At 41.8% G+C, this 14397-nt stretch overlaps 1 protein-coding gene across 1 annotated transcript in view; it reads left to right on the forward strand.

Annotated features, from left to right (window-relative positions):
• Positions 1–483: 483 nt before the first annotated feature.
• Positions 484–14397, forward strand: part of SP1 (Sp1 transcription factor) — a 43396-nt gene continuing 29482 nt past the window's right edge. Inside the window, exons 1-3 of the mRNA XM_045800934.2 lie at positions 484–574; positions 1656–1807; positions 2167–3688. Of these exons, the coding sequence (XP_045656890.1) occupies positions 568–574; positions 1656–1807; positions 2167–3688 (1681 nt within the window). The 5' untranslated portion in view covers positions 484–567. The remainder of the gene's footprint in view (positions 575–1655; positions 1808–2166; positions 3689–14397) is intronic.

Genomic DNA, 14397 nt, shown 5'->3' on the forward strand with positions numbered 1-14397 from the left:
CCTGATTTCTGATTGGTTTTGATCAGCTTCATCCTATCCCATTTCTACCTACTTCTTACCACCTCTCACCAGGGACATTGCCCAGGCATGTCCAGGGTTCTGGTTGGTCGTTGTTCTGTCATTCCAATCAAAGTTCTTCCTATCCTTACAGTTCGGGGAGCCCGCCTGGCGGTTGACTGGTTTCTTTCCAAGCCTATCATCACTAGCTCCCGCCCATCCTCACTTCCTGCGTCTTTCATTGGCTTTTAAAATCGAGAGGGCGGCCTCCTTGGGCGGACCCCAGGCACGCAACTTTGTCTTACACGCCTTAGAGAGCAAGCGAGTCTTGTCATTGGATAACCTACCCGTCTTTCTTCTGCAAGTCCCTCCTTTCTCCCTCCCTCATTGGGCGGGGCAGCAGCGAAGGGGCGGAGCCTAGGCCGGGCTTGTGGCGCGCTGCTCCCTCCTCCTTACCCCCCCCCTCCCTGTCCGGTCCGGGTTCGCTTGCCTCGTCAGCGTCCGCGTTTTTCCCGGCCCCCCCCAACCCCCCCGGACAGGACCCCTTGAGCTCGTCCCTCAGCTGCCACCATGAGCGGTAAGGATGAGTCCACTCCAAGCTTAGGGGTGGGAGGGGAATGAGGGGGCGCGCGCGAGGGCCGACCGGGCGGTCCCCGCCGTGAGGGGGGGCGGGCGGGAGGCGGCGGCGGCGGCCTTGGTCCCGCCCGGGGCGGAGGGAAGGGAGGGAGAAGGGGCAGTGGCGGGGCTTGCGAGAAAGAGGGGGATGGGCCGCCCGCCCCGGGGGAGGGGGCAGCGTGGCCTCGCCCGCCCCCTGCCCGCCCCGGCCACGGGGGACGGGCCTTACCCCCCACTATTCGGCCGCCCGCCTGAGGCTCCTCCCGCCGGGGGCTGGAGCCGCGGGGGCGGCCCGAACAGTGCAGGCCCCGCCCGGGCCAACCGCCTCCCTGGTCCGCCCTCTGGTCGCCGCCTGCCCCAAGGCCCTCCCCTCCCCCCGTAGCTTTCCCCTCCCCCCCCACCGTCCCGCCCTTTCCACGCCCCTCACCCCGAAACCGCCCTTTCCCTCTAGGGCCCGCCCTCTGTCCGCCCCGAAACCTCCAGATTCCTAACCCCTGGACCCCTTTAGCCCCTTAGCAGTATTCACAAATGTTTTCCCACTCACACTTTTTATTTGTTCTTTTCCCTTTGCTCCTCTTTTCCTCTTGGTGCTTTTTACACTTGAATTTTTCTCTTTCTCCATATCCTTTGACCCTAATTTTAGCAAGCTTTCCATCCACCCACATGTTGTTTTTTGCCTTACCTATTCTTCTCCTTTTTTTCCCCAGGATACTTTTTTGTATTTTGAAACTCTTTGAACATGTCCACCGCACCTCACATTTCCTATGCGAAAAGTACATTTTTAATGTTTTCTGGGTTTAATTTTGTGCAAGGGAGAATTGAGGCCCAGTTTTAGCGCTACTAAGCCTAGTTTGTGTTCTGTGTCCTACAGTTGCCCTTTCTCCAATCTCTTGTTTTTTGGTTTTTGGTTTTTTTTTTTTTACACTAGTGCCTTTCATCTTACTGTTAATTATTTCTTTTTCATCATAGTGTCCTTTACTCCTCCTCACTTTACTCTTTTCCTTCCCCCAACTTTAAGTTGTTTATCTTTTAATTCTTTTTAGACCAAGATCACTCCATGGATGAAATGACAGCCGTGGTGAAGATTGAAAAAGGAGTTGGTGGCAATAATGGGGGCAATGGTAATGGTGGTGGTGCCTTTTCTCAGGCTCGAAGCAGCAGCACAGGCAGTAGCAGCAGTGGAGGAGGAGGGCAGGTAAGTGATGATCAGGAAAGAGTGGGGGAGATGTTAAGAGAATGTGGATATTCTTAGATGATTGTCTTTTCACAGAAACCTTTTTTAGGAAGGGGCTAAACCATTTTGTAGGTAGGGAAGTTAGCATAGTGAGACAAATAATTGGGAGATCCCCAAAGGTGAGGATTTCAGCAGTATGAATAGGTCAGCTCTCCTTTTCCTTTTCTTTCCTTTTTTCCCCTCTGCTTTTCTTTCTTCCATTCTTTCCTTTCTTTCCCTCTTTGTCCTGTTTTGCTGTTTATTTGTTTTATACTGCCCCCTGGGCTGACAGCTGGGTGTCACTAAGCTAATTCCTATCCTCTCCCTTATTTTCTGGCCAGGAATCCCAGCCATCCCCTCTGGCTCTGCTGGCAGCAACTTGCAGCAGAATTGAGTCACCCAATGAAAACAGCAACAACTCCCAGGGCCCAAGCCAGTCAGGGGGCACAGGTGAGCTTGACCTCACAGCCACACAGCTCTCACAGGGTGCCAATGGCTGGCAGATCATCTCTTCCTCCTCTGGGGCTACCCCTACCTCAAAGGAACAGAGTGGCAGCAGTACCAATGGCAGCAATGGCAGTGAGTCTTCCAAGAATCGCACGGTCTCTGGTGGGCAGTATGTTGTGGCTGCCACCTCCAATTTACAGAACCAGCAAGTTCTGACCGGATTACCTGGAGTGATGCCTAATATTCAGTATCAGGTAATCCCACAGTTCCAGACCGTTGATGGGCAACAACTGCAGTTTGCAGCCACCGGGGCCCAAGTGCAGCAGGATGGTTCTGGTCAGATACAGATCATACCAGGTGCAAACCAACAGATCATAACAAATCGAGGAAGTGGAGGCAACATCATTGCTGCTATGCCAAACCTACTCCAGCAGGCTGTCCCCCTCCAAGGCCTGGCTAATAACGTACTCTCAGGACAGACTCAGTATGTGACCAATGTACCAGTGGCCCTGAATGGGAATATCACCTTGCTACCTGTCAACAGCGTTTCTGCAGCTACCTTGACTCCTAGCTCTCAGGCAGTCACTATCAGCAGCTCTGGGTCCCAGGAGAGTGGCTCACAGCCCGCCACCTCGGGGACTGCCATCAGTTCTGCCAGTTTGGTATCATCACAAGCCAGTTCCAGCTCCTTTTTCACCAATGCCAATAGTTACTCAACAACTACAACCACCAGCAACATGGGAATTATGAACTTTACCACCAGCGGATCAGCAGGGACCAACTCTCAAGGGCAGACAGCCCAGAGGGTCAGTGGGCTACAGGGGTCTGATGCTCTAAACATCCAGCAGAACCAGACATCTGGTGGCTCTCTGCAAGCAAGTCAGCAAAAAGAGGGAGAGCAAAACCAGCAGACACAGCAACAGCAACAGCAACAAATTCTTATCCAGCCTCAGCTAGTACAAGGGGGACAGGCTCTTCAGGCCCTTCAGGCAGCACCATTGTCAGGGCAGACCTTTACAACCCAAGCTATCTCCCAGGAAACCCTCCAGAATCTCCAGCTTCAGGCTGTTCCAAACTCTGGCCCCATCATCATCCGGACACCAACAGTGGGGCCCAATGGACAGGTCAGTTGGCAGACTCTTCAGCTGCAGAATCTACAAGTTCAGAACCCACAGGCCCAGACAATCACCTTGGCCCCAATGCAGGGTGTTTCCTTGGGGCAGACCAGCAGCAGCAATACCACCCTTACACCCATTGCCTCAGCTGCCTCCATCCCTACCGGCACAGTCACTGTGAATGCTGCTCAGCTTTCCTCCATGCCTGGCCTCCAGACCATTAACCTCAGTGCGTTGGGTGCTTCAGGAATCCAGGTGCATCAGCTTCCAAGCCTGCCCTTGGCTATAGCAAATGCCCCAGGTAAGGCTTCCAATCTTTTACATTAATTTCCAGAGCTAACTAGCGTTTTAACTGAAATCTTTGAGTCTAAGGAAGGAAATAGAGATTTTTGTGGGTAACAGTTTTCTAGAGGGCAAGTCGATTAGAGAAATAGCAATGATTCTATTTAAGTCATTTGGAACCGACTTAACGGAAACTTTTTTTTGTTTTTCAGTTAATCTTATGAGAAAGGAGCATTTCTGGGCAGTGTCCCTGGGGTCACTGTACTTCCAGTGCTTTTGGGGCTACAGAACAAGGGTCGGCAAATTTCTTCTATAAAGGGCCAGATAGTAAATATTTTAGGCCTCAAGTGGGCCAGGTAGTAGTCTTTTTTGTTTGTTTTTTTAACAACCCTTTAAAAACGTAAACCTACCTCAAGGGCTTTATTTGGCCTGCAGGCCCACTGCTTGGTAGGATGAGAGTTGATTATAAACTCGACCTATTTGTAGAACAGTTATTAAATAATCAGATAGTTCTTACGAACTGTAATTCTTAGGGAACAGTGATATAGTGGGTTCCAGAAGGATTTTCAACAAAAAAAGTTCTATAGTTAATCTTTAGTTAGCTAGAATATCCTACTCTCTGAGCAAGCTGGTTAATTAAGGTTTAATTTTTTAAACTTCTAGTTACCCTAGTTACCTTAAAAGTAGAATCCGTCTGCTTCCCCTTACACTAATGTATATTTTCAATAAGTTTCCTAGATGATTCTGGTACTTCCTAGCTAGGAGAACCACTTCTAGACTGCTTTAAAATAATCGTATGGTTGAGAAGGGAGGGGAGAGAAAGGGAGTAAGGCCTGAAATGGAGTGGGGAGGTGGAGTTGAGAGGAATTAGGAATAAGGAGAGCATTGAAGGGAAAGAGTCCTCTGGGAAGAGATGCGTATTGGAATGTATGTTGAATCAGTTGACCATAATATTCAGTTATTCACTCTGAATAGTGTTTCACTGTTGGTTAATTTGAAATATGTCCATTTAAAAAAAGTGAATGTCTATTAAGAATTTATTTTAAATCCTGTGGTGATGGAGCTGATCTTTAATAAAGCCTAAGAAGGGGATTCTATAGATTTTTTTTTAAGATTTGTTTATTTGAGCGGGAGGGGCAGCAGGAGAGGGGGAGGGACACCCAAGCTGACTCCGAGCTGAGGGTGGAGTCCGATGTCAGGCTCAATCTCATGACCCTGAGATCAGACCTGAGCCCAAATCAGGAGTTGGACATTTTAACCCACTGTGCCACCCAGGATACTACAGATTTTTATATTCTGGCATGATATATAAGAATTATGATGGGAAATAGTTTAATATCACCAAACTTAGTTTTATTGGAGTATATGTGGGTTTATGAATTGCTTGCTTTTATTATAGAGTTCTCATTTCATTTAGACTGGTTCTTACATAAAAGAGGATAACAAATAGACAACCATATTTCCTGCCTCCTGCAGTTTTGGAAAATGGTGGGCAGGAGGTTTGCTCAAGTTCCCTACCTTTCTTACATTCTTTTTTTTTTTTTTTTTTTAAGGTTTTATTTATTAGAGCTTAGAGAGAGAGAGATATAATGAGCGGGGGCGGGGGATAGAGGGAGCAGCAGACTCCCTCCCGAGCAGGACCCTAGGATCATGACCTGAGCTGAAGGCAGACGCTTAACAACCGACTGAGCCGCCCAGGCACCCACTTTCTTACATTCTTGAGGTGTGTTTAAAATGACTATATTTTGAACCTTAACAAGACAATAGTTTTCTTAATGACTTGGAGATCTTGGAATAGAAAGTCAGAGCTAGAAGGGACCTAAGAAGTCATCTAGTACAACTGCCTTATTTTCTAGGTGAGGACATTGAGTTACAGAGAAGCAGTTGAGTAAGCGGTGAGACTACAACAATCAGAGTTAGGGCTTGTAGTTAGTTCTCTTAGTATAAGGCATTACCTATTAATTTTAATTTAGGATGTGAGAAATCCTTTAGATTGTTAAAAATGTTTTAGAAAAGATATCTTTGCTTCTTTGAAATTTAACGCTCTAGAGCTGGCAAGTGTTTCATAGGCTAAAAATTATGGCAGTAGAAGTGGGAGAAGTTAACGAAAACTAAACAACCGCCTAGAAAATTAGACACTTCCTACACTAGCATGTTTGTTTTCTCTTTGCTCTTAGGTGGTTGTCTCCAGCAGTTTTGCTCTTCCTCAAAGGAAAGCAAAGCTGTGGGATTGTTTCATTTAGTAATAATTTGGATCCTTGCAAATTTCTAAAAAGGTTTAGAATTTAGGCTCTAGAGAACAGTTATGGGGCACTCTCATTGCTAAATCATGCTCTGGGGAAGTCTGCCATTTAATATGTCATAGGATAGGGCTACCTAGCTATTATTGATGGTCTCAGAGCTCAAGAAATGCATGCCTTTCTGTGAAGTAGTAGCAGCTTGACATTCACTAATGAGAGAATGAGTCTCTGAAAGGCCATTTTGTGAGAGTTGAGATTGGTTGCCTCATTAATAGTGGTTTCTGAAGATAAAAGTTTCTTCCTTTCTGGTTAGTCATACTTGTGCAACATTTTTTCCCCCATCAGTTGGTCAACTTTATCCTTAATGAAAGATAATAAAATCATTTCCTAGAAGCTTTAGTGCTGTTCAGCTGTTGCCTGGCTGCTAAAAATGTCTCATTTTAACCCCTTTTCTGGTATATAGTAATTTTACTGGAAAAACCCAATCTCTTGGCAGTATAATGTAGTAGAAAGAGCCTTGGATGTGAAATCATCTACAGATAAGTGGATAGATACATAGCACTCTACAAAATGAGACATTATTACATGGTTGTGGAAGACTGCAACTTCCATCATGTTCACTTAGTCTGTTTACATTTCTTATTTTTAAAAATCATCTTTTAGAAATTGTTTAAGCTCTCCTGTTGACTTTCAGTGTTTATTTCTGTTTGCTGAATACACAGGCAAGGGCACAAACTTAGAACCAAAGTAAGCCAGCCATCTCAGTATCCTGTGTTTTTTATGGCTCAGCCCCGGTGGGTGGTAGTGAGGAAGGGACCACCCAGTAAACTGAGTTTAGTTTCCAGACAGTGAAATGATCTATGGGCTCTGAGGTTGGTTTTTGTTTTTTTTGTTTGTTTTTTGTTTTTAAATCAACACTGTTTCCCAGTTATCAGCACCCTTTCCTCTCATTTTGTAGTTACACTCTCACAGATCTTGTTTTTTTCCAGTTTAAAGCTTCAGGTTTTTTCTCAGACACTGTTGTGTCCTGAAAACTCTTCCACCAGGTTGAGGGGGGGCCAGCTTTGAATGACTGTATGACTTCGTGGGAGTTCTGCCTAATAAAGAGTTCAGGGCTCGTCTTTGGCAGGAGAATAGAACATATTTCCTTGATGGCTATAATTCACTCAAGAAGCAAATTTCAGGCACTAAAAATAAAAATTTCACATCTGCTTGGTTTTATCGAGGTCAGGAAAATGTCTTCTCTTAGAAGTTAAGTTGAACGTGATACCAGAGTTAGTTTGCCAACAGTGTCGCTAAACTTGGGGTCAGATTGCTGAGACCTAATTTATTAAAAAGTTTTATTTTAGACTAGGGTATTTGAACACTAGTGACAAGTAGGTTTAGGTGATTTAAATGTGTTCAGAATTATTCTTTTGCAAAAGATCTGAGAGAATTTTCTCTTTTAAAATAATATACTTTATCAAAAACAATGTCAAATGTTTCTGCATCATTTGCCTTTTTAATCTAATACTGTATTTGTTTCTGAAGATGATATTAGTGTTTTTAACTGATTTCAATTTAAGTCGAAAAAGTCCCCTTTAAAACCAAGGTGCCTTCATTGATTTGAAACGACTGAGAAGACAGTCCTCGGACCTTTTCAGTGCTCTATTTATTCATTCCAGTGGCTTTCTGTAAATGACGTCATTGTTAAATCACGTTGCATTGTGTAATGTGGCCATTTTAGTTCTTAATTAAATAACAAGAGCACCAGGGTGCCTAGTGTTTCAGGAAAGTTTAGTATCTGTTTTGTTCTTATATCTTCCTTTTCTTTTAACTGTTCGGCTTTGTAGAGTAGCATATAAATGTTGCCACTAATTAGTTATGCTCATTCCTTGCATCTAATTGCTTTGTTTTCCCTCGAAAAGGTTTTGGGATGTAAGATGAACATCTGTAGAAAAGCTTTATTCCATAATGCTTTGTAAGTTACTTATTGGGTGTCTGTAAACATTAATAGATAATATTAGTTGAAATTTTCTACTTTGTTTTTCATATTTCTTACAGGTGTGTCACAGTAGTGCTATCCCTTTCTCTAACATTCAGCATTATTATTCAGGCCCTAGTGTGCTGAAGTGTTATTTTAAGGTGTATATGCCCGCATTATGACTATATTGTTAATACTGTGCTAGGTTTTAAGAATTGTTTCTCTTAGAAGACCCTGAAAAAGTTCTTGTAGAAAGATTTTTTTGAGAGTTGTTTGCAAATCTGGGCTGTAATCTGAATTTGCACTTTTTGCTCCAGTGTTTTTTAAACTCTGAATGGCTTATGGAAACTGGGCAGTATTACTTGTTTGACAAGTTTGGATGTACCAATCTAATTTACTATGAATCTTTCTAACTCTATATCTATGTACAAAATAAATAATAACTTAATTTTGAAGGAGTTAAGATATATTTATGTCAAGACAAAGACTTTACCATTAAGAGATGAGAGAGCTGAGTTAAAAATCTATACATCTCTGAAAACTTAAAAAAATTATTTTTATAGGAAAGCAAATACTTGCTGCAAATAATCTAAAAAAGGTTAAATGCTATTGAGATAGATCTTTTCAAATTATTCAATATGTTCTTCATTGAATTGACCCTTTTTGATGGTTTAAAAGTTACAACTCTTTGCAAACATAGTACAGTTAAATGAGACTGTCAGTGGTAATTGCAACTAAACTGAAGGTTGCTGGAGCTGGAAACCTTCATTCTCTCTAATACCCCCATTTTGACAGAATCTGAGGACTAGAAAGATTCAGTGACTTTCCAGAGGTCACTGACAAAATTTATAGAGTAACAGATCTTTTGGCTTTAGATCAGTATCCTTTTCCATTATACTACACTATTTTCTTACGTTTCCTTTTTCTTTAATGTTTATTTTTAAGTAATCTCTACACCCAGTATGGGGTTTGAACTCATAACCCTGAGGCCAAGAGTCGCATGCTCTAGCGACTGAGCCAGCCAGGCACCCCTGTTTCCCCCCCCCCTTTTTTTATAGGACTTTTCTCAGGTAGAAAAATGGATTTGTTTTTTTACCCAGGTTCAGTTTTTTTGAAGTGTTACTAACATTTGTAGCCTAAGACAGATAATAGGAAAAAAGATGCATTCTTAATCAACAACTTCTTTATAAACTTTGTTATGAATCATAATTTGTTGTAATCAGATTAGTTAATTTGAATTTATTTAGTCTGTAATTAAATGAAATATAAATAAAGTGATGTGATCAAAACAATAAGAAGGGAGGAGCAAGATGGCAAAAGAGAAATCAAAGACTTACAGTCACTTTGATAACGTGAAGGTCAGCTGTGTCATATTGAGGTGTGTGTGTAGAAGGGTATTATCCCTCCCCCCCTTTTTTTTTACAGTTAAGAAGATGTGATGTGTTTTCCTGACTGTACCTTATTTTTTTTCCTGATATGCTTGAGACATTTTCATAGCAAACTTTTATTGTTCCTCATCTATTGTTTTCCATGTTATCAGGGAATTCCCTTTCAGTGCCTGCCTTCTCTACCCACCACATTTCTTTCTTTCTTTTTCAAAATTTTATTTATTTATTGAGATAGAGTGAGAGAGAGAGAGCACAAAGGGGAGTAGAGGGAGAGGGAGAAGCAGACTCCCTGATATGCAGGGAGCCCGACGTGGGGCTTGATCCCAGGACACTGGGACCATAACCCTAGCCGAAGGCAGACGCTTGACTAACTGAACCACCCAGGCGTCCCTACCCACCACATTTCTGATTTGAAAAAAATATATTATCCTGACATACTTGTTGGGGATACAGTTTAACAACCCTTTGAGAGACTATACAGGGCCCAATTTTGTCCAGGCCCGACATAGACAATGCACATTTCTTTTTTTTAAATACATCATATTTCTTATGGTCACTATGGTATCTGAAAGTACTATGCTTAGAATTCTGTGGTAGTTTCTTGCATTCATGAAAAGCTGTTTTAATTTTATACAGACTATTTGTCTTAAGGTAAAAAGCTCTTAATTCTGAAAACTGAATTTGGAAATTTTCCATAGTATCAAGAACCTCTTTGTTTGGTTGGTGTTCTCTTAACAGAATATCTTGTTGGCATTATCATGTTTTGAATGGCCTCCTTGTTTAGCTTTAAATACTATTAAGAAATCCAATAATACTCATGGTTCAGTTAACTCACGTAGGCATTTACTGAACACCAGTGTACTTAGTAATATAATTGCCCCCAGGAGGCTTAAGAGTTAGATACAAAAGTGTAACAGTAGGAGGAAAAAAGTGTAATAATTAAACTGGGTTCCAATTTTTGATGCCTTATTCATAGGCAAATTTAGCAGAATTTATTGAGCTTTTATTATGTGTCAGATGTGCTAGGCTCTCAGAATTCTCTGAAACAAATAATGGTCCTTGCCTTTATGGAGCTCCAGTTGCTGTTGTGCTGTAGTTATATACACTTAGTGCACTTCGGAGGGGACAAGTTTTCACACAGCTAATACTGAGAGTTGCAGAAAATCTAAGAAATAATAGGGCCACGCTATTTTGGATTTTAGTTTTCTCTTACTGTGTTATATATTATCAGGTTATTTATTTTTAATTAAAATCATGTCATGTTCTTTAATATTTTATTTATTTATTTATTTATTTATTTATTTAATTTATTTATTAAAAGATTTTATTTAGTTATTCGACAGAGATAGAGACAGCCAGCGAGAGAGGGAACACAAGCAGGGGAAGTGGGAGAGGAAGAAGTAGGCTCATAGCGGAGGAGGCTGATGTGGGGCTCCATCCCATAACGCCCGGATCACGCCCTGAGCCGAAGGCAGACGCTTAACTGCTGTGCCACCCAGGCGCCCCCTTTAATATTTTATTAACTATTTGTACTTACAGCTTTGACTCAAGTTTTAAAAGCAGATGTGTGGAAAAGGGGGAAGAGAATTGCATAAATATTTTCATTTATTTAATGGTAATGGTATTTTTGTTCATTATTAAATCTTAGCATTTACATATTTTTAGGGAAGATTATTTAAAACTAAAGAATATACAAAATGGTATAGTTATTTTTTAAATGTGATAAAAAACGTAACATAAAATTTACCACCTTAACTATTATTTATTTGAGAGAGAGAGAGAGGGAGGGACCATGAGCAGGGCTGCGGTGGGATAAAAGGGGAGGGGCAGGGGGAGAAGGAGAAGCAGTATCCCCGCTTGCTGCCAGGACCCTGATATCATGACCTGAGCTGAAGATGCTTAACCAACTGAGCCACCCAGGCACCCTCATCTTAATCATTTTTAAATGAACAGTTCAATAGGGTTAAGTATATTCACATTGTTATGCAACAGTACTCCAGAACTTTTTCATCTTACAAAACTGAAATTCTATACCCAGTAACTCATTTCCCCTCTCACCATTCCCTGGCAACCATTATTCTTTCTGTTTCCATGAATTTGACTGCTTTAGACTCCTAATTGGACTGCTTTGTCATATAAGTAGGGTCATAGAGTACTTGTCTTTTTGTGGCTGGCTTATTTTACTCAGCATAATGTCATCAAATTTCATCCATATTATAGCATATGACATGATTTTCTTTGTAAGGGTGAATAATTTTCCACTGTATGTATGTATATACCACATTGTCTTTATCTATTCATGTATGATGGACATTTGGTTTGCTTCTACCTCTTGGCTATTGGGAATAGTGCTGCTGTGAACTTGGGTGTACAGGTATCTCTGAAATTCTGCTTTCAGTTCTTTTGGATAGATACCCAGAAGTAGAATTGCTGTATCATATGGTAATTCTATTTTTAATTTTTTGAAAAAAATTATTTTTTAAAACTTTGCTTTTAGCTTCTATAAAGAAACTTCTTATTTTATTTATTTAATTTTTTTGGAAGATTTTATTTGAGAGAAAGAGAGAGCAAGCATGTGTCGGGAGCAGAGGGAGAGGGAGCCCAGTGTGGGGCTCGATCCCAGGACCTAAGATGATGACCTTAGCTGAAGGCAGACACTTCATTCATTGAGCCACCCAGGTGCCCCAGAAACTTTTTTTTTTTTTAAAGTTGCCTACGTTTATAGTCAGAGCTACATTTTAAACTTTTCTATCTGAGCACTTCTGTCATAAGATTATGTCCAAATTTCCTAACCTAATGGTGCAAGGTCATTAATACATTATAGTTGATAATCCAGTTGCTTTTACATTACTTAAATCAATGTAAGTTGCTTAAAATGGAGCTCAAGGGTTGAGGCTTAAGTCAGGAATTATTGCTGTTGAGCATTGCACAAGAAAAATTGTCATGATATACACTATGTTTGAGCATGCTTTTAAAGATAAATCATTCTTTAGGTAACTGGTAATTGCTTACCTCCTTGTTTTAATTACTTATGCATAAAAGGTCACAGAAAGTAAAAATGGGGGGCGCCTGGGTGGCACAGCGGTTAAAGCGTCTGCCTTCGGCTCAGGGCGTGATCCCGGCGTTCCGGGATCGAGTCCCACATCAGGCTCCTCTGCTATGAGCCTGCTTCTTCCTCTCCCACTCCCCTGCTGTGTTCCCTCTCTCGCTGGCTGTCTCTATCTCTGTCGAATAAATAAATAAAATCTTTAAAAAAAAAAAAAAGAAAGTAAAAATGGGTTGTTGCTGGCAAGCATTTCTCTTTATGGGATTAATTTAGTGAGCCCCCCCCCCCCCCCGCCAGCCCCAGAAAATGACAATTGTCCTGCCATTCCAGACAATGGATATTCTCATCTCTAGTTTTATATACATGCTTAGGGAACTGTAGCATGGCCAAGCATTTTGATATAGTGGTAATTAATCTTTTAGTGAAACACCTGATCAGAACTGTCTTAATAAAAGCTCTAACATATCACATTGTATTATTTTTACCTGCAATGTGAAGCAAACTCAGATGCATCCAGACTTAAATTACTGATGATTCTTTGATTTACTTCAGAAACATTGTGACAACTAATTGTTTAAGTCTTTATTTTTTTTAAAGATATTATTTATTTGAGAGAGAGAGAGAGCTAGAGAGAGAATACAAGCAGGGGGAGTGGCAGAGGCAGAGGGAGAAGCAGACTCCCCGCTGAGCAGGGAGTCCCATGTGGGACTCAATCCCAAGACCCTGGGATCAAGACCTGAGCTGAAGGCAGATGCTTAACCAACTTAGCCACCCAGGCGCCCCTAATTTGTTTGTTAAGAAATTTATTGCAGTAAGTGAAATGGAGGTATTAAAAATATTATATTATCTAGTTGTGCCTTAACCATAAAAATTTAAGAAATAAGCAGTTTAGCTTCAATAGGCACATGTAATGGGGGTTACATGAAATAGGCACCTTTATTTCCTACACTTCTTTCTTGGGGTATTGAACACTCCGTGGACCATTTGATTTTAATCATTGCTTTGCTTGCAAAGGAATTTGATGCTGTTTAAAAGTGGTACCAGCTGGGGTGCCTGGTTGGCTCAGTCGTTAAGCATCTGCCTTTGGCTCAGGTCATGATCCCAGGGTTCTGGGATCGAGCCCCGTATCAGGCTCCCTGCTCTGCTGGGAGCCTGCTTCTTCGTCTCCCACTCCCCCTGCTTGTGTTCCCTCTTTTGCTGGCGCGCTCTCTCTCTCTGTCAAATAAATAAATAAAATCTTAAGAAAAGAAAAAGTGGTACCAGCCAAGAAATGTGTCCGTTTCCAAAAAGCCAAGCATCAAACTTAGAGCAAACTCTTCATTTTATTTAGCTCCCTTAAAGACTCACTATTATACATTGCATTGTCCAGAATGGTTCTTTTAGTGAGAATGTTACTGAAGGACTCCTAATGTTGCATCTTCTGAAGACCCCTCATGAAAGTAAGGTATCCAGAATCCCAGTGGAGAATTGTTTGGAGATGCCACATGCTGGCATTGTGCTCAGCATGCTTTATAAGATTGTATCTAATGGAAACAAAAATATAAAGATTATGTGGGAAACCATAAACTTTCTGTTCATTTAGGAAGTCATATTTAGAAGCTTTTCTAGTTCTGGTTCAAAACTACCATCAGGTCCATGCAGCTGCCTTCTGAAAGCTGAAATGGAGGCTGATAATGAATTATACACTTCACATGAATGTTTGTGTTTATAAATGAATCATTGCGTTATGTCTGCTGTTTTCCTATACCCTACCCTTTTCTATCCCCAACCTCCCCTGAGACATTGGTACTATGAACAAACTCAGGAGCTTGCTAAAGAGAACTCTCTGCTCCCCTCCGTTTGTTATACTGCTGTTATGAGGGAGAATGAAATGCCTTTTTAAAAAGTACAGGGGCACCTGGGTGGCACAGCAGTTAAGCGGCTGCCTTCAGCTCAGGGCGTGATCCCGGCGTTCTGGGATCGAGCCCCACATCAGGCTCCTCCGCTGTGAGCCTGCTTCTTCCTCTCCTACTCCCCCTGCTTGTGTTCCCTCTCTCGCTGGCTGTCTCTGTCTCTGTCGAATAAATAAATAAAATCTTTAAAAAAGTACAG

The sequence above is a fragment of the Ursus americanus genome, chromosome 25, assembly GCF_024610735.1.
Source record: "Ursus americanus isolate L20-20 chromosome 25, mUrsAme1.1.p, whole genome shotgun sequence".
Classification (NCBI taxonomy): Eukaryota; Metazoa; Chordata; class Mammalia; order Carnivora; family Ursidae; genus Ursus; species Ursus americanus.